The sequence below is a fragment of the Phycodurus eques genome, chromosome 16, assembly GCF_024500275.1.
Source record: "Phycodurus eques isolate BA_2022a chromosome 16, UOR_Pequ_1.1, whole genome shotgun sequence".
In the NCBI taxonomy this organism is placed as follows: domain Eukaryota; kingdom Metazoa; phylum Chordata; class Actinopteri; order Syngnathiformes; family Syngnathidae; genus Phycodurus; species Phycodurus eques.
The window spans coordinates 4,524,630-4,546,622 of NC_084540.1; the positions used below are offsets into that span (position 1 = coordinate 4,524,630).

At 43.4% G+C, this 21,993-nt stretch overlaps 1 protein-coding gene across 10 annotated transcripts in view; it reads right to left on the reverse strand.

Moving 5' to 3' along the window:
* Positions 1-21,993, reverse strand: part of rbfox1 (RNA binding fox-1 homolog 1) — a 343,897-nt gene that overhangs the window by 78,862 nt on the left and 243,042 nt on the right. The window contains exon 1 of one of the 10 annotated variants that reach the window (XM_061701032.1): positions 2,789-3,028. The exons of the other annotated variants lie outside the window; for them this stretch is intronic. Within the exon in view, the coding sequence (XP_061557016.1) occupies positions 2,789-2,812 (24 nt within the window). The 5' untranslated portion in view covers positions 2,813-3,028. Of the gene's footprint in view, positions 1-2,788; positions 3,029-21,993 lie in introns of those variants that run through there. 10 annotated transcript variants of the gene reach the window in all.

Here is a 21,993-nt window from a genome sequence, read left to right on the forward strand (position 1 = left end):
TAAAGAGACATAACAGGAGAATTACACCTATTGAATGTTCAACTACATCACAGACTTAAGTTTCTTTCTTTCTTTTTGGTCACAAAAATCGCTAGCTAAATGCTAACACACAATGAATGAAAAACACCATTGACGAGCGAACGAAAACTCACATCAAAATCGCAGCAGTTATATCTCTCAAAATAAGGAATACTGGGACACAAATGATGACTAAACACATACAAACCAGCAATATACAAACACACAAAAAACAACTTAAATAAGTTGAGTAAATAGATGTGTATCATGTAAATAAATACATTAATCCTGCAGTTCATATTTCATTTTCATTATTCTGCATAAGTATGCGATTATGTTACAAAATAACTTTCAGGGGACATTTGATTTAGCAAGGACAGGGATATTGTCAGTGGTTTCTGCTTCAACAGCAAGTTCATTTGCTGATCCCAGTAGCGCATTTATGTGTGTCTGAAGTTTTATTCTCTTCTTGAGTTAGTCCACTTCAGCCTGCATGACCCTACCTTTTTGTGTTTGCTCTCTCTTCTTCTCTTCCTCAAGTTACAAATGGCAACTCTGACGTGCAAAGCGTTATAGTTACTTGATCATCTGTACCTTAGCTCCCACACCCACATGGTGCAAGTGATCTACAGTTACCCACTGAGCAATCGAGGTTCTCTTCATGTTTTTGACAACAACGTTTTCATTCATTGAAAACCCTTCTTCAACGCAATAATTCTTTGGCCAATTTCTAGTCGTCAGCTGTGCATGGAAGAAAGTGTGCAGTCATCAGCCACTATCACCCATCCTCACTTGTTTTGCACATCCAAGCAAAGTCGCTGAACTGGTTGAGGATTATGTCAAACTCGTTTTTTTCTGACCTGTCCAGCACTGGAGATAATCTGCAAGCACAGTTTGAGCTGTTTCTGACAAATTTCTTCTCTGTAATCTTCTGTGGATCCAGCCATGCTAGGTGTCTCTCGAAAGGTGTACTTCAGGGTGCATTTATCCAGCAGTTTTTTTGTTTTTTTTTGTTACAGCTGTGACAGGAACTCATTGGTTTCCATCCTAATCAAGAGAGCATCTCGCTTTGAAACCTTTGTCTTTACTTTCAAATCTGAAATGCAGTAAATCCTATATTGATAATGGAAGCATCTTTGAGACTTGCTTGTTCCTTGAACTCTTCAAAGAGCTTCAGTGAGGTTCTAACCCTCATAAGTGTTTCGTCAGTGACAAATCTCTGACGGAGATGCTTCAGTGTAGTGAGTGTAGTCATCTGCCAGGTTCGGTAGCATGATCAGATGGATATTTTATTGGAAAAGGCTCTCATTCTCAGAGATGGGGAGTCGAGTCATTGTGACATGACTTGACAAAAAAATAGAACATTTGACTTGGACTCGGGATTTAAAGACTCTGGACTTTGAGACATGATGACTTGAAGATTTGCTTGTTGTTCATTGTACATGTTTGGGTGAAAGATGCGAGTGCACCCAGGGAATGGCATTGGCATGACTGGAGGATTCGCTTGTCAATTATTCAAAGCCCTACCTCACTGCAGAGAAGCACGGCCTCTCATATCACAGTTTCCATTTCCCATACTTTCCCAGACCTGGACATTTAGACAATAAAATTACATAGTATTCTGAACCCCTAGTTGTCTTGTGATATTTGCTGTAATCTGAAATCTCAGTTGATGTCATGCACAATTAGTTAGTTAAATACTCCCTACTATTATAATGAGATGGATGAAACACACTTCATTTTTATATTCATTTTTTTTTTGTTTTTAATGGGCTAGTCTACATAATTGTATTTCATTTTTTGATTCTATTATGCTTTTTATGATTTTCTGACTCCATCTATTTCTATTGCTTGACTGCAATGTCAAGAAAGAATCGTGTCTCTAATTTGCTCTTTGCTTAACTAATTGTGATGTTTACATGATGTCTTTTTCATCTCCCCCACTATTTCCAAGATAATCCCACATATGTACAGCATGTAGCAGGTTATGGTCCTCTAAAAAAAGGTCAGCAATAAATCACAACGCAAAGGGAGAGCTAGTATACACAGACTTGTGCATAGGCTCACACATATACACACTGTCAGTGTATCATCCACAGATCAATGGCTCACTAAACTGGCATGGCCTTCTGACTGTCTGATGGCTCCGACACACAAAGAGGAAGGGTGTATGTTTGAGAATGGAGTGCATGAACAGCTGAAGAAAGGGCGGGATCACGCCTGGTGTGTGTGTGTGTTTGTGTGTGTGCGTGCATGTGTGTGTGTGTGTGCTGGATGTGTGTTTATATTGGTCTTGTAGTTGACAGATGGTTTGGGATGAGAAGAGGCAAGGTGTGACCGAGGGGAGCTACAGCAAAGAATGAAGATTGAACACGCACGCACACACGCGCACACACACACACACAACCACACGGCATCTGAATGAGTCAGCCAGACTCCCACCATCATCGCCGCACCACCCTACACTGAAATTTAAAGAGCAATGCAATTTCTATTGTATCTCACTGATTTTTGTGCATATCCACAATTTGGGAGATTATCTTGCTGGTTCTTCGAATATGAGAACAGAAACTCGTTTGTGTTATGTGGTGTATGCATTTCTCAGTGATCGTCGTACACTTGTGGTTTAAAGCGTTTGCACCCTTCCATTAAAGAAGAAAAAATCACAACGGTTGCTGAAATAAAGAAAATCACGAATTGATTTATTTGGTCCAACAGAATTATTTTAAAAACAAACTAATGAAAATAGCCTGAAAAATAATTATGGTACCCTTGACTTCATCCATCCGTCCATATTTTTCCACTGAGCCAGGGTCGGGTCGCACGGGCAGCAGACTAAGGAGGGACGTCCAGACTTCCCTTTCCCCAGTCACTCCATCCAGCTCTTCCTGTGGGATCCCGAGACATTCCTAGGCCAGTCGAGCGACATAGTGTCTCCAGCATGTCCTGGGTCCTCCCCGGGGCCTCCTTCTGTTTCACCACACCAGGGAGGCATCCAGGAAGCATCCTAACCAGTTACGCGAGCCACCTCATCTGACTCCTCCTGATGTAGAGGAGCAGCGGCTCTACTCTGAGCCCCTCCTTTATGACTGTGGTTCTCACCCTATCTCTAAAAGGAGCGCCTGGACACCCTGTGGTTCAAACTAATTTTGGCTGCTTGTATCCGTGATCTTGTTTTTTCGGTCATGACCCAAAGCTTGTAGCCCTGGGTGAGTGTGGGAGCTAGGGCTGTCACTATCAAATCGTTTGAGAATCGATTCTCCCATTTTTTTTTTTTTTTTTTTTTACTACTAACAAGCATTTGATTTTCATTTATGAGGGATGGACTTCGATCCTAAACTATGTATGTTGGTACTAAGTGTATGGTATAACTTGGTGTACAGAATTTGAGACAGCAAAATGCTAAATGCTAAACGGTTAGGAATTGCGATTAGTATTACCATTCTAGGTAAAAAAAAAAAACAAAAAAAAAAACGCTAACTACCATTCAGCTTACTCACAAATCATCTTATATGTACATTACACATCAAATAGTGTCTTAACAATCATTTACAGATACTCATCTTGTCATTTTTGGCAACGTTTATTACAGGCGGCGGTGCAAACATGTTTCCGGGCAGAACTTTTTTTTTGTTATTTGGGTTGAGGTTCGAGGTAGACATTTTTTAAGTAGACTAGCCGAGTTATTAGATTTCCCCCCCCCCCCCCCCCCCCCCCCCCCAGCCCTAGTGGGAACGTACATCAACTGGTAAATCCAGCGCTTCACTTTTTGGCTCAGCTTCTTCACCGTGACAGACCGATACAGAGTCTGTATCAATGCAGACACTGCATGAACAAGAGCCCAAGATATTAGAACTCCTCCACTTTAGGTAGAATTTCCTCCACACTACCAGAGAGAGCATGTACGCTGACAGAGGACCATAGCCTCAGAGTCTCACCCAGACCGCGTCACACTCGGCCGCGAACCGCTCCAGCAAGAGTTGAATATTGCAGCTTGATGGAGACAATAAAACCAAATAGTTTGCAAAAAGCAGAGAGATGTACTGCAATATTGAGGCCACCAAATGGGAGCCCTTGAATCTCCTCGGTTGTGCTTAGAAATTCTGCCCTTCAAGGTTATGAACAGAGTCTGTGACAAAGGGCAGGCTTGGCAGAGTCACACCCTAACTAGAAAGTAACTCGACTTATTGCTGGCAATGCTGTCCAATCTCTAACACAGGTCATACATCGAACCTGAAAGAAAGTTCTGATCCAACTACAGGAAGTTGGGCAGCTAAGACACATACTATGCAATGAAGATAATAGACCGTTGGAAATATCCATCAATCCATCCATTTTCTGAGCTGCTTATCCTCACTAGGGCTGCGGGAGTGCTGGAGGCTATCCCAGCTATCATCGGGCAGGAGGCGGAGTACACCCGAACTGGTTGCCAGCCAATCGCAGGCCACATAGAAACAAACAACCATTTGCACTCACATTCACACCTACGGGCAATTTAGAGTTGTCAATTAACCTACCATGCATGATTTTGGGATGTGGATGGAAACCGGAGTGCCCGGAGAAAACCCACACGGGGAGAACATGCAAACTCCATACAGGCGGGGCCGGGGATTGAACCCCGGACCTCAGAACTGTGAGGCAGATGCTCTGACCAGTCGTCCACCGTGACGGCTGTTGGAAATAAACAAATACAATTTAATATGAGTGGTAATTAGTGTTTAGGCCTGCAGAGTAAGACTTGCTGGCTCTGACTGTACACATTGGTTACTATATATCACAGGAAAATAAATCTGTGTAATGAACTGCATTTGCAAAGGTTTGTGTATATGAATGTACAGTATGTTGATACTGAGTGGTGAAGTGGCATGTGCCACTTTTCTGAAACATTGTTGATTTACTTAATAAGCTCACAGATGTCATTCCGTTGACGGGATCAGTGTTTGTACTTTGTTGCATCTAAAATCCATCATAACCGCATATGCAACTAGATAACAGAGACGGTGGCTGCGAAAACACTTACGATGCCTTGGTAATATCCACCAGCCATCTGTGGGAGAGTGAGACTTGTACTTCACACAAAAATCTGTGAACAATGCTGTTAAATCACCACTTTTTAATAGCAATTCTGTGTTGCCTTTTATGACTTAGAAAAATGTTCATTCAATGCAATGTAATTGTGCCCTTCAGGAAAATAACTGGATAATGAACCTGTGTTAAAATGAAATATCTATGACAGTCAAGCCTTTCAATCAACAACAATGTAATTCCAGTGTTTTTAAAAGCACATGATTAACCCCTTTTTTTACATTCCCCTAAAGGCTTGATAGCAGGCATTACTGTAACTAAAAGGACATTACTTTGAGTGATTTGAATGCCCCCTGGTTGAGCCGTTACCTTGTCGTGGTGGAGGGTTTTGTGTGTCCCAATGATTCTAGAAGCTAAGTTGTCTGGGGCTTCACGCCCCTGGTCGGGTCACCCATGGCAATCAGGTCCTAGGTGAGGGACCAGACAAAGCATGGCTCCAAAAACCCCTGTGATGAACAAAATAAAGGGACATAGGTTTCCCTTGCCTGGACACGGGTCACAGGGGCCCCCCTCTGGAGCCAGGCCTGGAGTTGAGGCTCAAAGGCGAGCACCTGGTGGCCGGGCCTGCACCCATGGGGCCGGTGTGTTTGGTCGAGAAGTTCCGACTAGACGTGCTCGCCTCCACACACAGCTTGGGCTCTGCTACCAGTCCTCTTGAGAGGGGTTGGACTCTCTTCCACTCTGGAGTTGCCCACGGTGAGAGGCACCGAGCAGGTGTGGGTATACTTATTGCCCCTCGGCTCGGCTCCTGTACGTTGGGGTTCAACCCAGTGAACGAGAGGGTTGCCTTCCTCCGCCTTCGGGTGGGCGGACGGGTCCTGACTGTTGTTTGTGCCAATGCACCAAACAGCAGTTCAGAGTACCCACCCTTTTTGGAGTCATGGAGGGGCTGCTGGAGAGCGCTCCCGCTCGGGACTCCATCGTTCTGCTGGGGGACTTCAATGCTCACCTGGGCAATGACAGCGGGGCCTGGAAAGGCGTGATTGGGAAGAAACGGCCCCCCTGATCAGAACCCAAGCGGTTCTGTTATTGGACTTCTGTGCTCACCACGGATTGTCCATAACAAACACCATGTTCAAGCATAAGGGCGTCCACACATGCACTTGGCACCAGGACACCCTAGGTCGCAGTTCGATGATCGACTTTGTGGCCGCATGTCTTGGACACTCGGGTGAAGAGAGGAGCGGAGCTGTCAACTGATCAAATAGGTATCATATAGAAATGAAATTCACTGAATTTATTTATTATTAATATTAATCTTCCAAACACGCACAGCTGTTTTGTAATTAAGATTGACTACAGAGAAGGTGCATCACCTACAATTATTAGCGATTTTATAGATGATTCATTGATTTTATGCTTCATATCAAGCAATAATTATCATACCCCATGTTTAATTTTGATAAGGATGCTTCGAAAAAAACAAACACACAAAATGAACTAATCTCTTTTATCATTGTTATACTGAATGCCAGTTTAGGTTTCATTGTACTTTCTATTGTTTTTAAAAAAAACATTCATAATATTTTGAAATATAATAATCAATATAAACACTAATGATTTTTACATATATTTATTTAAAATGCATCATCATTGCCATGTCTCTTTGAACGAACTTTAAATGTTATTCAATGATCCAGTGAACAGAGAAAATCAGTAAAAACTTTACAGCAGATATTTTGCGGGTGCTTCACATGGATGTAATATGATTCTGTCAATATCTCTTACTGAAAAACTGACTTCATTGTGGGACATAATCTACTATTCTTAAAAAATCCATGAGCTAATTCTTTTAGATTGTTATATCTATTTTAACCTATATTATTACATCGAATTGAATCAAATTTTAGACTGTTATTCAAGTTACTGTGGACAAGGAAAACATAGACATTTTATGGGTGCTTCATGCATTCCAATATTTGTTTTTGACTTCATTATATAAGATCGTTCAAATGTACAAGGAGATTATTGAATAAATCTTTGAACTATATCTTGTTTTCCCAACTTTTAATGTCCCTTGTTTTGAGATGATCCACACCAAGTTTGAAGCGAATCGTTAGCCGCGAACGCCATCTCGAGAGTTAAAATGTCATTAACATGAGACATGACCACACCCTCAAATAGGCTGAGTTCAGCAAAGCTGAAAGGTCAGGCCAAAGAGAGCTTTTGTAACCAAGACAAAAAAATAAAAATTGATTGACACAATATTGAAGGGATCTCAAATCTAATAACTTATTGTGATGTTTGTAATAATAAAAGAACATGAATTGGCATTTTGCACAACACGGTTGGCATGTTTTTCTCTGATAAATTTTAACATGGATTATGTCCCTCCAAGTTCGGAATGTCATGGTATGTATTCAAGAGCCATTTTCACCATTTAAAATTGGATTTTTGACAGAGCAATGCCCTGCTATAAATTGTGACGTGACCTTGGCTCAGAAGCGCTATGCAGATGAGACCAAACCTTCCCACACACATCCACAAAGACTTGGAAATAGCTTATTCTGTAGTCTTTGTGTGAGCAAGTGAACGACCAAGTAAATCTGCTGGGCATATTTGAGAGTCTTCATATCCCAGTCTCTCAAATACGATGTATAATATTGCATCAGTTGCTGAAAGTATGCCAGTATCATAGCCTGTTTGCTCTGTTAAGACGATATAGTATCTGCTAAATTTGCATTGCAAACTATGTTTGGACTGCGTTACAACAGAGCTTGACATTTTTTGAGTACTGTATGTCACTGGCATTCTTTGCTACACGAGCACGGCGCTCATCGGTTAATGCAACACTCATGTTGCTGGGGGTTTAATTTTTACAATATCTTTTGAAATTATTGCGACAACACCTGATATTATTCGGTACATATAGATGCTGGGGTAGAGTATTTACCAGTCCCAAATATAATTAAATATCTGTCAATATCTGCATGGCAGGATCACCTGCATGTTAACAACACAGCCCGTGACGCCGTCACAACACTGAGAGTGCTCGCATACACCCTCATCCACAATGCTAATGATATTCTTGCTTTCATCTGGATAAAAGCACTTCTGTATTAGCTTGCTTGTTAAGATAAAGCCTTCAAAACATGATTGTTCCATTTACAGAGTATCTGTTAAATATAATATCTTCCATGTGAAAAAAATTTCCATGCTTTTGAAGTTTACATGCGGATGAGCTTCCCGCTTTTTTGGTGTGTATCTGAGCTTGATAAAGCAGAGGATATATCTTGAGTGAATTCCTTAACGGCGGAAGACTGGTTAGCACATCTGGCTCACAGTTCTGAAACCGGGGTTCAAATCCCAGACCCGGCTATGTGGTGTTTGCATGTTCTCCCCGTGCCTGCGAGGGTTTTCTCCCACATCCCAAAAACATGCAGGGTAGGTTAATTGAGGACTCTAAATTACCCGTAGGTGTGAGTGTGAGTGCGAATGGTTGTTTGTTTTATTGCCCTGCCATTGGCTGGTGACCAGTTCAGGGTGTACCCCCCTCTCGCACGGAGTCAGCTGGCATAGGCTCCAGCACGCCCGCCCACCGTGCCGCCCGAATTCAAACCTACAGGCAAATTAAAGTCTTTAATTAACTCAACATAGATACATGTTTTGAGAATGTAAGAGGAAGAGTGAACCCACATACTGTCAGAATAGGGAGAACATGAAAACTCCACTCAGAAAGAACCAAGCCCATTACTGAACCTGAGCTGCGGCAAATTGGATCCCCGTGCCATCCTCGTTAAATCATTTCAAATCAAATCCCAGGTTATGAAATGTTTAAAATACAGCCTTCCTGTCAGTGTACATATTGTACATTTTAAATATACCTTACATTTAATTTGAATAATAGTTAAGTGCACACATGTTGCTTTATAAACAAATGTCAGTAATTTTACATTTTTACATTAATTCAAGATTCATTGGGTGGTTCAGTATATGTGGAAGGATGGTGGAAGGATCACAAGGCAGGGTCAAATTTAACAATTGTTAACCAGCCAGCAGCTGTACACGCAGAAATGTTCTGGTTTTATAGGTAATGACTTTGTGGGATATATGCCATATTATCTTTTAAACTATTCCATCCTTCAAATATTACGCAAGAAAGCAATGCGAACCTGCAAATGTAATGACACATAGCGCGAAAAGGAAATCTCAAACCTGTGAACCTTTGAAACCATGGTGATTTAAAAATGTAGATTGAACACACGCTACCCTGGGATGCCGGACAGCATCCGATTTGTTTGGATTTCCAAACATTATTCCCATAGGAAAAAAAAATGGAAATTGATCTGGTTGCATTGTAGGGTAAAACTGTCACGGTCATATGAACAGTCAACTGTTTAAATCAGTGATTCTTAACCCTTAGCCACCACCGAGAGGATCATATTTTTGTTCTATTTTGCACCTGTGGGCAGTAAGGGCCATGGGACCTCATTGGTTATCAATTGATAGAGCTATTACTGTTATCCATGAGACAGTTCGTTATAATACGGCTCCCGACCACTTGATGGGAGTACTGCGTCAGTCAATTTTTTAACAAGTTCCAATCAGCAAAAGAACCCAGCAACAAGCATTTAGCAAAGGGTGCGGATGTAAATATAGATGAATTATCAATTCATCCATTTTCTATACCTCTTCTTATTAGGGTTGCTGGTTAGCTGGAACCAATCCCAGCCAACATTGGGCGAGAGGCACACCTTTGACTGATTGCCAGTTATATTGCAAACAGACAACCATTCACAGTCACACCTATTGGCCGTTTAGGTTTTTCAGTTAACCGACCATGCATATTTTAGGAATTTGGGACGAAGCCAGACTACCCAAAGAAAACCCATGCAAGCACAGAGAGTACATGTAAAATCAGCACAGGAGGGCCTGAGCTGAGATTTTAACCCAGAACCTCTCGACTGTGAGGCAGAAATGCTCACCCTATTCCAATGTGTGGCCCATGGATTAAAAAAAAAAAAACACCCCTGCAAACGGCCACGATCACTGAGCGCGGAGTGGCCACGGACAAGGCGGCAGGTTTCGTGGTTGTGTCGGTCTCGATCTTGCTGCGCAGCAGCTATGATGGTCTCAAAATATGTCTTCACATGAAACTGGTTTGTAAAATAGTCATAGTAGTAGTTGTATGATTATATGCATGCATCCATCCATCTATTCTCTGTACCACTTAACCTCACTAGCGTCGTGGGTGTGCTGTAACCCATCTGACTTTGGACAAGAAGAAGAGTATACCCTGAACTGGTCGCCAGCCAGTCACAGGGTACAGATAGACAACCAACCATTCACACTCACATTCAATTCAGCCTTCAGTTAACCTAGCAGACATTCCAACAGCTGCTTCCCTCTTGACATTAACTTCTTAAACAGTTAACTTACAATTCCATTGTAACATGGTGCCAATTTTGTCTTGAGATTGTTGTTACATCTTTGTCGGGCAATTTATATGTTATTTGTGCACTCGTCACTATTTGCATACCTGTTGTTGACCAATACTTGCCACTCATGTGCTTGAGAAGTCTCTGCACCATTTGCACAATTGTCACTGCACCAGATTATCATTATTTTAGTCATTTCAAACTACTCTAAATTGCTAAAGGACTTTGCATAATTTGCACAGTTGTTAAAAAATAAAAATTGTATCAGCATTACCGGTATCCTTTCATTGCTCAGTGACACGCCATTATGTGTTTTATGTTTTTATGTCTCAAAAGTATTTTCTGTCTAATGGCTGTCTGTTGTCGTACTAGAGCAGCTCCAACAACCGGAGACAAATTCCTTGTGTGTTTTGGGCATACTTGGCAAATAAAGATGACTCTCTTTTTTATTATGATTCTACTAATCATGTTTTTGTAATGTGGGAGGAAACTGGAGTACGCAGAGAAGACCCACGCAGGCACGGGGAGATTATGCCAACTCCTTACAGGGAGGCCGGATTTGAACCTCAGAACTGTGAGCCAGATCTGCTAATGCAAATGTGTATATATACATCCATCCATCCATGTTCCGAGCCGCTTATCCTCACAAGGGTGCCTATCCCAGCTATCATCGGGCAGGAGGCGGGGTACACCCTAAACTGGTTGCCAGCCAATTACAGGGCACATACAAACAAACAACCATCCACACCCACATTCACATTTACGGGCAAATTAGAGACTTCAATTAACCTACCAAGCATGTTTTTGGGATGTGGGAGGAAACCGGAGTGCCCGGAGAAAACCCACGCAGGCACGCTGTACTTATTCTATTTTTTTAATAAAAAATTTTTTTTTCAGTTCCTCCTTTTTTGCTGCTTAAAAATCTAATGATTAAAGTTGATAAGCCTGATTTAAAGGGATGGACATTAGATTAAGAGCAGAACAAATAGAAGCAGAGCGAGGGGACCTCAGGTACCCGAGAGGATTTAGAACTAATGCGGAATTAGCAACATTTGTGTTTGAAAGGTACGTTTATCACCCCTTTATGCTTTGTAATAGATTGTACATTCCAAAAATTCCACTTCAAACCAATAACATTTAGAGCTCTATATTCGTAGACTGTACAATGTGCGGCAGAACACATTGCACATTGATCTTCATTTTCGTGCGAGCGCTACATTTGCTGTGCGTTGGCAGGACCGTTGGTGCCAACCTGGGCGGTGTCAGCGCAGTGAGGGTGTAGCCTTGGAGATGCTCTTGCCAGTTTTGCTTCAGGGGCTCTAATGTGATTTTGGTGAATCTAATTGGTGTACATTGATAGAAATTACTGGCTGTGTGCTTACGCAACACTGCATACACTTTTTGTTTGATACATCCCATTACATATACAGATCTCTCTCTCCCAGATCTCCTCATAAACATATAGTTGCATTACACTGAGTTGCACCAACACAACAAATGCACAAAATATCAACACAGGATACATTGGGAAATTCCCCCCGGACGCGCTATTTGCGCCCTGCCCGGAACCTTCGGAAACTCGGGCCGTTGTTGGAGTGTGCAGTTCGATGTTAGCAGAACTGAGACATTCAATATGGCAGATGTACAGATGTATTCCTGCCAATAGCCAACACGTTTATTAGTAAAGTTAGAGAAAATGGAGGGCGCTCTGTCTCTCAGTACAGCATTGTCGGGGTGCGGTGAGAGCGTCGGACTGAATTCCCGAATATACCCAGACATCGAGGCGAAGCTAGGATTGGTCCGAGACTGCACAACTTCATGACAGGAAGCAGTCTTTGCCGACAAAAGACTATAACAAAAGCTTCCGCTGCTGTTCCAAGCCAGCTGTGGGAGAGCCCTGCGCTGAACCTTCACCAACCTTATTGTTTGACTTTGATTTTTTAATAAATTGTTAAACATTTCATCCGGCCTAATCATTGAAGAATCACCTTGACCAGAATAAAATAACCAGGTAATAGAGGTTTGAACGGTCGGCAAACTAAACCCGGGCCACAACTTTTCTTTGTTCTCTTTTTTTTACCTCTAACAACATGCAGGCAGATAGAAATGAACAATCGCTGGAGGGCATACAAATCAATTATGTCCTCTAACACATTTAAGTGGCCAGTGGTTTTTCACCAGCTCATTCTGTATTTAATAAGGGTATACTGCTAACGTTCAATGATTCAGTCATGCATGGATCGCAGAGTCCTCTTCCGCATATATAACCTCACCAAGCCAGACCATTTGCGCCACTTGTAAAGTGGAGTAAAGAACCCTCTTCAATAGGACAGGATTGAAGTCGGCTGTGGTGACGCGCACATCAGCGCAGACTTCCCATTTTAAATGCGCTGGGGGTACGCCGGTCCACAAAATTACCAAAACCGGGTCTAGCCTGTCTCCTTCTATAGTGAGACAACAGCTACACCCGTGTGGTGATGCTGATATAATGGCATTGTGCAAATGATTCAGAGTCCTCAAGCATCCATCCATTTTCTTTTACCGCTTATCCTGGCAAAAAAGGTGATCAACAAATCAACAATGTTCCCATTAAAAGTAAATCTAGTAAGTATTAACACTAGCCCTTCTTGTTGTTGTTTGGTTATTTTTTATATGTAAGCATCTGGTCCTGGCTCGGCCCGTCTGTCAAATGTTAAAATCAATGTAGCCCCTGAGCCAAAATGTTTGCTCACCCCTGGTCTAGCCTCTTACTTCACATACTCTGCACATCATTAGTCCTCACACTGTACATACTCCGCATATTGGGCACACTCATATCGCATTCAGGGTCCCCCAGGGGACTGGCACCAGGTATGGTGGGGCGGGCACGGGCCGGGTGCTGCACATCTGTCCCGGTTTCCAGTCTGGTCGCCCTTCCCCCATTCACTGTTCTGCCGCTTAACATGGGCTCGCTTTGGCGGGCTATGACTGTTTTTGGGTGGCTGGCTCCTGCGTTGGGCCCTGTTGGGAAGCACTGCCTTGGTCATTTTCTCACATCCTGTCCTGTCTTGGTTAGTTATTGCAAGTCCTCACCGAGTGTCTCCCCCCCTCGGGTGTCTCTCCCCCATCTAAAAATGACTGTTGTCATGTTACTTGTGTCCAAATATTTAGACTGTCTCACTACTGTTCACTGTGGTTCTCACCCCTACTCCCCTTGTTCACTCTATCCCACTGTCTGTTCGCTAAAACCCTTTTCTGTCCAGCTGCATTTTCAATAAACATCAGAATAACAATAACAATAAAATAAAAAAATCCAACATATCTCTGCAACAGTGCACAAAGTAAGGCCCATAAAGAAATGGATCAGAGAATTTGGTTTGGATGAACTTGACTGACCTGCCTCCTGACCTCAACCTGATAGAACACCTTTGTGTTGATTTTGAGTGGACAGTGAGCCAGGCCTTCTCGTCCAACATAGTGCAATATACAGTAGCACTATATTGCCAAAAGTATTCGCTTACATGCCTTAACTCACATACAAATTTAAGTGACATCCCATTCTTAATCCATCCGTTTCAATATGACATCGGAAGACCCTTTGCAGCTATAAAAGCTTCAACTCTTCTTGGAAGGCTGGCCAAAAGGTTTAGGAGTGTGTTTATGGAAATGTTTTAATCATTCTTCCAGAAGCGCATTTGTGAGGTGGCACACTGATGTTGGACGAGAAGGCCTGGCTCTCAGTCTCCGCTCTATTTCATCCCAAAGATGTTCTATCAGGTTGAGTTTAGGACTCTGTGCAGGCCAGTCAAATGTATCCACTCTCATCCAAGTCTGACAATGCAGTCAGACAAGTACCGTTCTCCTGGCAACCACAAAACCCAGACTCGTCCATCCAATTTCCAGATGGAGAAGCCTGATTCGTCACTCCAGAGAAAGCGTCAGCACTGCTCTAGAATCCAGTGGCATCGTCCTTTACACCACTGCATCAGATGCTTGGTATTGGACTATTGGGGTATGTATGGCTCGACTGCAGCTACTCAGCCATGGAAACCCATTCCATGAAGCTCTCTGCGCACTGTTCTTGAGCCAATCTGAAGGCCACATGACGTTTATAGGTCTGTAGCAATTGACTCGGCACAAAGGTAACTACCTCTTCGCAGTATGAGCCTCAGCAACCACTGACCCTGCTCCGTCAGTTTACGCGGCATGCCACTTAGCGGCTGAGTTGCTGTCGATCCCAAATGCTTCCATGTTCTTATCATACAGCTGAAAGTTGACTGTGGAATATTTAGGAGCGAGAAAATTTCACAACTGGACTTGTTTCTTCCTGTCACAGTTCCGAGCTGGAATTCACTGAGTTCCTGAGAGCAATACATCCATTTTATACACCTGTGGCCAGGATAAGTGATTGGATGGGTGAGCGAATACCTTTGGGAATATAGTGGATATACAAATGCCTACGATTATTTTATTTCCCATCATGACACAAGGCTAATGATACGTAAGAAGGTAAATTAGTCATGATGAAATGTTGGGGATTACATTAACAACGAATAGGCATTACATGTACGTTACTATACAAATTTCTAGTGATGTTACAAGATGTGCCGAGTCTTCGAGGCATGTGTCGAGTAATGGAGGGGGCGTTTCCGGAAAGCGCGTATCGAGGCTTGCTTCATTTAGGGGTGGACCCAGAAGTTATGTAGAGTTGCGGTCAGCTCATTTTGGATAAAGACTGTGTAGTTTGTATAGGCTAATAGAGTTTGGAGTGTTGACAGCAGTTTGGGCATAGCTAGGACAGTAGATAGCGATTCCGTCACTCCTCGGAATCCTTGGAAAGCGGCTGCTGGCTGCTAAACCAGCACCCTGGTCTAATAGCCCAGCCCTTAGTGCATTCCCTCTCAACCTGGGTTATGGTGGTTGCCTGAGTTTGAACCCCAAGCAGGACTGCACTGCATAAGGAAATATCATTGAGGCTTACCAATTACATTTGTTTATCAAAAACTGCATTTTCCACCGTTTTTTATTTTATTCATGGGGAAAGTATTTATTGTGTTCACAGAAAGTAAGGTAAAATAAAATCTCACAGGGAGAGGAGAAATTACTGTACCCCAATTCAAAAACCTTGCTCTTGAATGAATCACTTAACACAAAAATAATGATAAACTGTTATTTCTAATTAAGCACTTTCAAAATCCTCTGCCCTCTTAAGCCCATGCCATTTTCCCAAAGTGACAGAAAAACATTATACAACCTGCCATACCAGTGATGATGGACATTTTAAGCACACAGAATACATTCAAAAATAATATTTTACACTTTATGTTGGGAAATTACTTGGTCAAACATTGTGACACAATGTAATACATAGTCATAGCCTATTTTTAACAACAAATTTTTGTACAAATGTCTGTCTGTCTACATAATATTCATTTGGGTGAATTAATGTTATGCATGCACAAACACTCTATAGCCTGTTCTAGCTCCAGTGTATTAGCAAAGTCAGACATCAAGGGGATTTCTGTTTCAGCACCGAGCCAGCAGTGATGGCTCTGTGCTGCTGCAGCACCAAATTCACACGGGATTCGAAACGTTATGCAACGGAACTGAGATTCACTCTCTGCAAGCTTAACACCCACGGAAAATAGCAGGGTTTCCAAGCAGTAAAGGCAAGCTGTAAATAATGCATATCAGGGCAAGAACACAAATACACGTACACACGAGCACACACACACACACACACACACACACACACACACACACACACACACAGTTTTTAAATGAGTCGTCTTGGAAACAAAACATTACTATTGTATGTCTGCTTAGTTTTTACAAACATAAGCGGAATGACCGAGTAAATACATGTAATGTAACACGTTTTATATAAAAAATGCAGGCCGTAATGTCCATCCATCCATCTATCCATTTTCAACACCGCTTATCCTGGTTAGGGTCGCGGGACGCTGGAGCCTATCCCAGCTGACTTCGGGCGAAAGGCGGACTACACCCTGAACTGGTCGCCAGTCAGTCGCAGGGCACATATAGACATGGACAACCATTCGCATTCACATTCACACCGTCACTGAGTGGGAACTGAGCCCATGCTGCCTCCACCAAAGTCAGGCGAGTGTACCACTACACCATCAGTGACTGGCCGTAATGTTACAATTCAAATAGAGGTTTTTGTGTCTTTGTTAAGGTTAATGTTTTTATCAGTACTGTTGACACAAAATTACAATTATAATTATGTCCATAAATACCAGGTACCATCACATGTGATGTGGCTGTGACCTTTGAAAGGTACTCTGGTTAGGTTAACTGGATGAGCTCTGTTTCTGATGCAGCAGAGTGAATGTCCTTGGACATGCACCTGGCGGAGTGACAATTTGGTGACAGAAAGTTTAAACTTACATCTGCTCAGACCACTTCTACAGGTAAGTCCCGCAGGTCTAACGCAATGTTGGTTAATTTGATCCAGACGGCGGCACGGTGGCCGACTGGTTAGAGCGTCAGCCTCACAGTTCTGAGGACCCGGCCCCGCCTGTGTGGAGTTTGCATGTTCTCCCCGTGCCTGCGTGGGTTTTCTCCGGGCACTCTGGTTTCCTTCCACATCCCAAAAACATGCATTAATTGGAGACTCTAAATTGCCCGTAGGTGTGAATGTGAGTGCGCATGGTTGGCTGGCAACCAGTTCAGGGTGTACCCCGCCTCCTACCCGATGATAGCTGGGATAGGCTCCAGCACGCCCGCGACCCTAATGAGGAGAAGCGGCTCAGAAAATGGATGGATAGATTGATCCAGACGCAGATGGGCAGATATTGAGCTCTGCGGACATATTTAAGTTGCCAGCGGTAATAACCAGCTCATTTTGTATTTAATAAGGCTCAGATTTTCAGTTGCCACATCATGGCCACAGCATTGACAATGCTCCATTCACGCACTGATTGTTGTGATTACACATCCTCCTCTTACCCACGGAGATGTCTCCATCGAGACTGTCACTGCACCAGATTTAAAGGGAATGAGATTGGCTTTGATTGGCGGCGACTGAAGTCGGCTGCAAACACTCCCAAGATGGCGCAGCCTGCCCACTCTCAGATCTGCTGGCCTGCGCTCGTCTACCAAATTACCAACACCGGTCTAACTTGCCTCTGGTGCAGAGTTGCGCAGTTCATGAAAATGTGAATGGTTGCTAGTCTGCCCTGTGAATAACCAATAACGGTAAAAGGTAGAAAATTAAAGAATGAGACCTTTTACCTCTAGCATCTTGAGGTTGATATCATTTAAAATTAAGTTTATTGGCGACAGATACATTCTCTGCGAATAGGTTAAACATTTGAAGACGGAAATGTGGAGTACTACTCATGAAACATCCACAGAAAGATTGAAAGAAGACAGATTCTAAGTAGCCATTTTGTTTTCCAAGAACGACAAAATAAAGCTATCACAAATTTCCACCCTGCACCACATTGTTTGTTACACCACGTTGCGTTATTTACGTGTAAACCTACAGCACAAAAATGATCAGAAGTCGCTCTCCTGTGTTTTGAGCAAGAGCCCATAAAGCACTTGACTACATGAAAAAGATCGATTTTCAGATATGATTCAAACTCCACAATAAAAGATCACTTCCCAAGTGGAATTGATGGGACTTTCTTACATTAATGCCTTGAAAAAAATGCTTTTACTGAGAAGGTACAGTGAATTCTCCATGAAAAAAGTCTGACAACGACAAGAAACCAACGACACAAATCCGGTGTTGCCGTGCCGAAAATAAGGAAAACCACATCATGTCTGGTACCAACAGAGAGCTTGGGGTTCTCTGCAGCCACAAATTTAATTCAAATGTACGTCATTACAAGTATGATCACATAAGAGGCCATAATGCAGCCAATTGTGGTGTGAACAAAATGTCCTTGTTGCTAGTCTAAGGCTAAAACGCAGTTTCCGTTCTTTATACGGACATCTTCATCAAATATTACTTGATTACCACAATCTATACATAATTGGAACGCATTTTTAATGTATTTTCAGAAAATGTATATACTGCAGCTCAAAACACAGCTGTGCGACTACCGATGTGTTTTGTGCTGGAGAGTCACCTATAAGTAGCATACATTTATACAAACAGTTGGTTTATGCTGACATTTTTTTGAAATTGTTTGTTTCTTTCGGCAACTTTAAGCTGCTTATTAAATTGTTCATCAAAAACCAACTAATTAACACTATTTGGCCACATAATTTGGAAGTCTAATTACACCAGCATTCTAAATGAAACAGATGCATATTAGGAGAATTTTGTTAATAATCTCCATGGTTTCTGCTGGGCTGTTTTTTTCTGAAGAGGCACATTTACAACGCAAATGTCATTATCGCCGCCCACAACCCTAGTGAGGATAAGCAGTTCAGAAAATGGATGAATGGATAGTTCAGTAAGTTAATGTTTTTTTAAATTCAGGGTATTTGTAAAGTGTGAGATAGAAAAAAGATCACAATAAGTATTAGTGTAGTAAAAAAAAAAAAAAAAAAAACCTTTTTAAAAAAATTCATTAACTTTCAAACAGACAACCAACCATCTACAAATCAAATACAGGTACCATGTAACAGTTGAATTGGAAATTCTGTTGGAAGTGGGAGTTGAAACTCCTTCTGACAAGGGATTCTGCCAGACGTTCCCATCAGACCCTCACAATACGTATGGGCCTGCCACGTCTGGACCGGCATCTTCTCCACCATCGCAGCCAACTAACCACCGGGTGGTGATCAGGTGACAGCTGCACCCCTCTCTTCACCCGAGTGTCCAGACATGCGGCCGCAAGCCCGATGACACAAGCACAAAGTCGATCATCGAATTGCGATCTAAGGTGTCCTGGTGCCAAGTTCACGTGTGGACACCCTTATGTTTGAAAATGGTGTTCGTTATTGACAATCCACGTTGAGCACAGAAGTCCTATAACAGAACACCGCTCGGGTTCTGATCAGGGGGGACGTTCCTCCCAATCACGCCCTTCGAGGTCTCACTGTCATTGCCCACATGAGCATTGAAGTCCCCCGGCAGAACGATGGGGTCCCCAGCGGGAGCGCTCTCCAGCAGCCCCTCCAGGACTCCAAAAAGGGTGGGTACTCTGAACTGCTGTTTGGTGCATAGGCACAAACAACAGTCAGGACCCGTCCCCCCACCCAAAGGCGGAGGGAGGCTACCCTCTCGTCCACCGGGGTGAACCCCAACGTACAGGTGCGGAGTCGGGGGGCAATAAGTATACCCACACCTGCTCGGCGCCTCTCACCGTGAGCAACTCCAGAGTGGACGAGAGTCCAACCCCTCTCAAGAGGACTGGTACCAGAGCCCAAGCTGTGTGTGGAGGCAAGTCCGACTATATCTAGTCGGAAATTCTCGACCTCACACACCAGCTCGGGCTCCTTCCCTGCCAGAGAGGTGACATTCCACGTCCCTAGAGCCAGCTTCTGTAGCCGGGGAACGGATCGCCAAGGTCTCTGCCTTCGGCCACTGCCCAGTTCGCACTGTACCCGACCCCTATGGCCCCTCCTACAGGTGGTGAGCCCATGGGAAGGGGGACCCACATTACCCATTCGGGCTGTGCCCGGCCGGGCCCCATCGGTGGCCCGGCCACCAGGCGCTTTCCTTCGAGCCCCACCTCCAGGCCTCCAGAGGTGGGCCCTGGTGACCCGCATCCGGGCAAGGGAAAACTGAGTCCATAGTTTGTCATCATCATAAGGCGTTTAAGAGTCACTGCAAGCTTATTGTCAGTACCCATAGTTTTACCGTTATGAATGTCTGTTTGATATTTTACGAACTTTGCACTAATGCTCCCAGTGTATATCATGATACCAATGTCATGAATGACTGTTTCCTTCAGGTCTGCTGGTTAAATCTGTTTGTCAACCGAATATGATTGTGTTTACCGCAGACAACACGGAAATGTTACATAATGGACATTACGTGTTCTTAGCCACCAAATAAGGTTGAAAAACTCATTGCACAGATTAACCATGGTGTGTGAGATGCAAAAGCTGGGAATTTACTTTTTATTTTAGCTCCACTGGTTTTAGACCACATGTTTCGAGAAGTGAAATTCAATATCAGAGGCGTGGTCTGTCCTTCCCGCTCTTGCCTTTTGGGGTAACCCTTTTTTCCTTGGTACAAAAGACCGCAGTCTTTTGTTCTCTTGCTGCTTGTTCTCCTGCTCCGCTGAAGACGCTGGCTCCCAGCCAAGAAGCCCCACTCCTCAACACAAGGTTTGGGGAGGTGAGCCGAGACAGGCTGGGCTTGGCCGAACCTTCCTTGCACCGCCGACGATCGCTGACCTCAGTTACTCTGCCAGCTCCCCAAACTACACTTTTGTGTGTGGGTGAGGCACCACCTTGAGGAAGTCTGGCAGGAAGGATTTGCGGGCGCAAGTTTTCTCTGAGCACGTGACGAACAACGTCACCCAAGCACTTCGGCCACTGGCTCTTTTGCTTTTTCTTTTTTGCTTTTTATTCCTTTTCCTTCAAACCAACCTGCCGGCGCCCTGGCACAGCCATCGGGAATTTTGTTCTCCGCAAAGTGAGTACAACTTGCTGGTTATCAAGTCCAAATTGGTGCATAAGGGGCTTATACTAACGATCACAAACATTCCCAGCTCTCGAATCGCTCACCGCACATCCTCATTTCACACTTACATCCCGAGTTCAGCCTTCTTTAGGAATGCTTATTTGTACCGTTTTGTAGTAAAGGCCCTCTGTGAAAATGTCCTGTTGTTGCAGTAGTTCAATCACCTTATCCGCTATAAATACATTTAAAATCAATACCAAAAGCTCATGTATGAAATTAATTGACATTTTCACTATAATTATATACCACCCCAATTCCAATGAAGTTGGGACGTTGTGTTAAACATAAATAAAAACAGAATACAATAATATGCAAATCATAGTTCAACCTACCGTATTTTCACGACCATAAGGCGTACCGCATTAAAAGGCACTCTCTCAGTTACGGGGTCTATCTCTGTATTTAACACATACACAAGGCGCACCGTATTATTGGGCGCAGGCATGGTAAAACATACGCTAGCTTAAAACATACGCTAGCATTCATGCACGCTAAAACAATGTTTTTAAAAAGGCAGCGGGAGCAAAACTGAGTTCGGTTGAACTTTATTGAAGTATTTAACAATGTACTCACGTTATTTTTTTTTCATCAAATCAAAGATCTGGTTAGAGCGTCTGCCTCACAGTTCTGAGAAGCGGGGTTCAATCCCCGGCCCCACCTGTGTTGAGTTTGCATGTTCTCCCTGTGCCTGCGTGGGTTTTCTCCAGGCACTCCGGTTTCCTCCCACATCCCAAAAACATGCAGGGTAGGTTGATTGAAGACTCTAAATTGCCTGTAGGTGTCAATGTGAGTGTGAATGGTTGTTTGTTTGTATGTGCCTTGCGATTGGCTGGCAACCAGTTCAGGGTGTACCCCGCCTCCTGCCCGATGATAGCTGGGATAGGCTACAGCACGCCCGCGACCCGAGTGAGGAGAAGC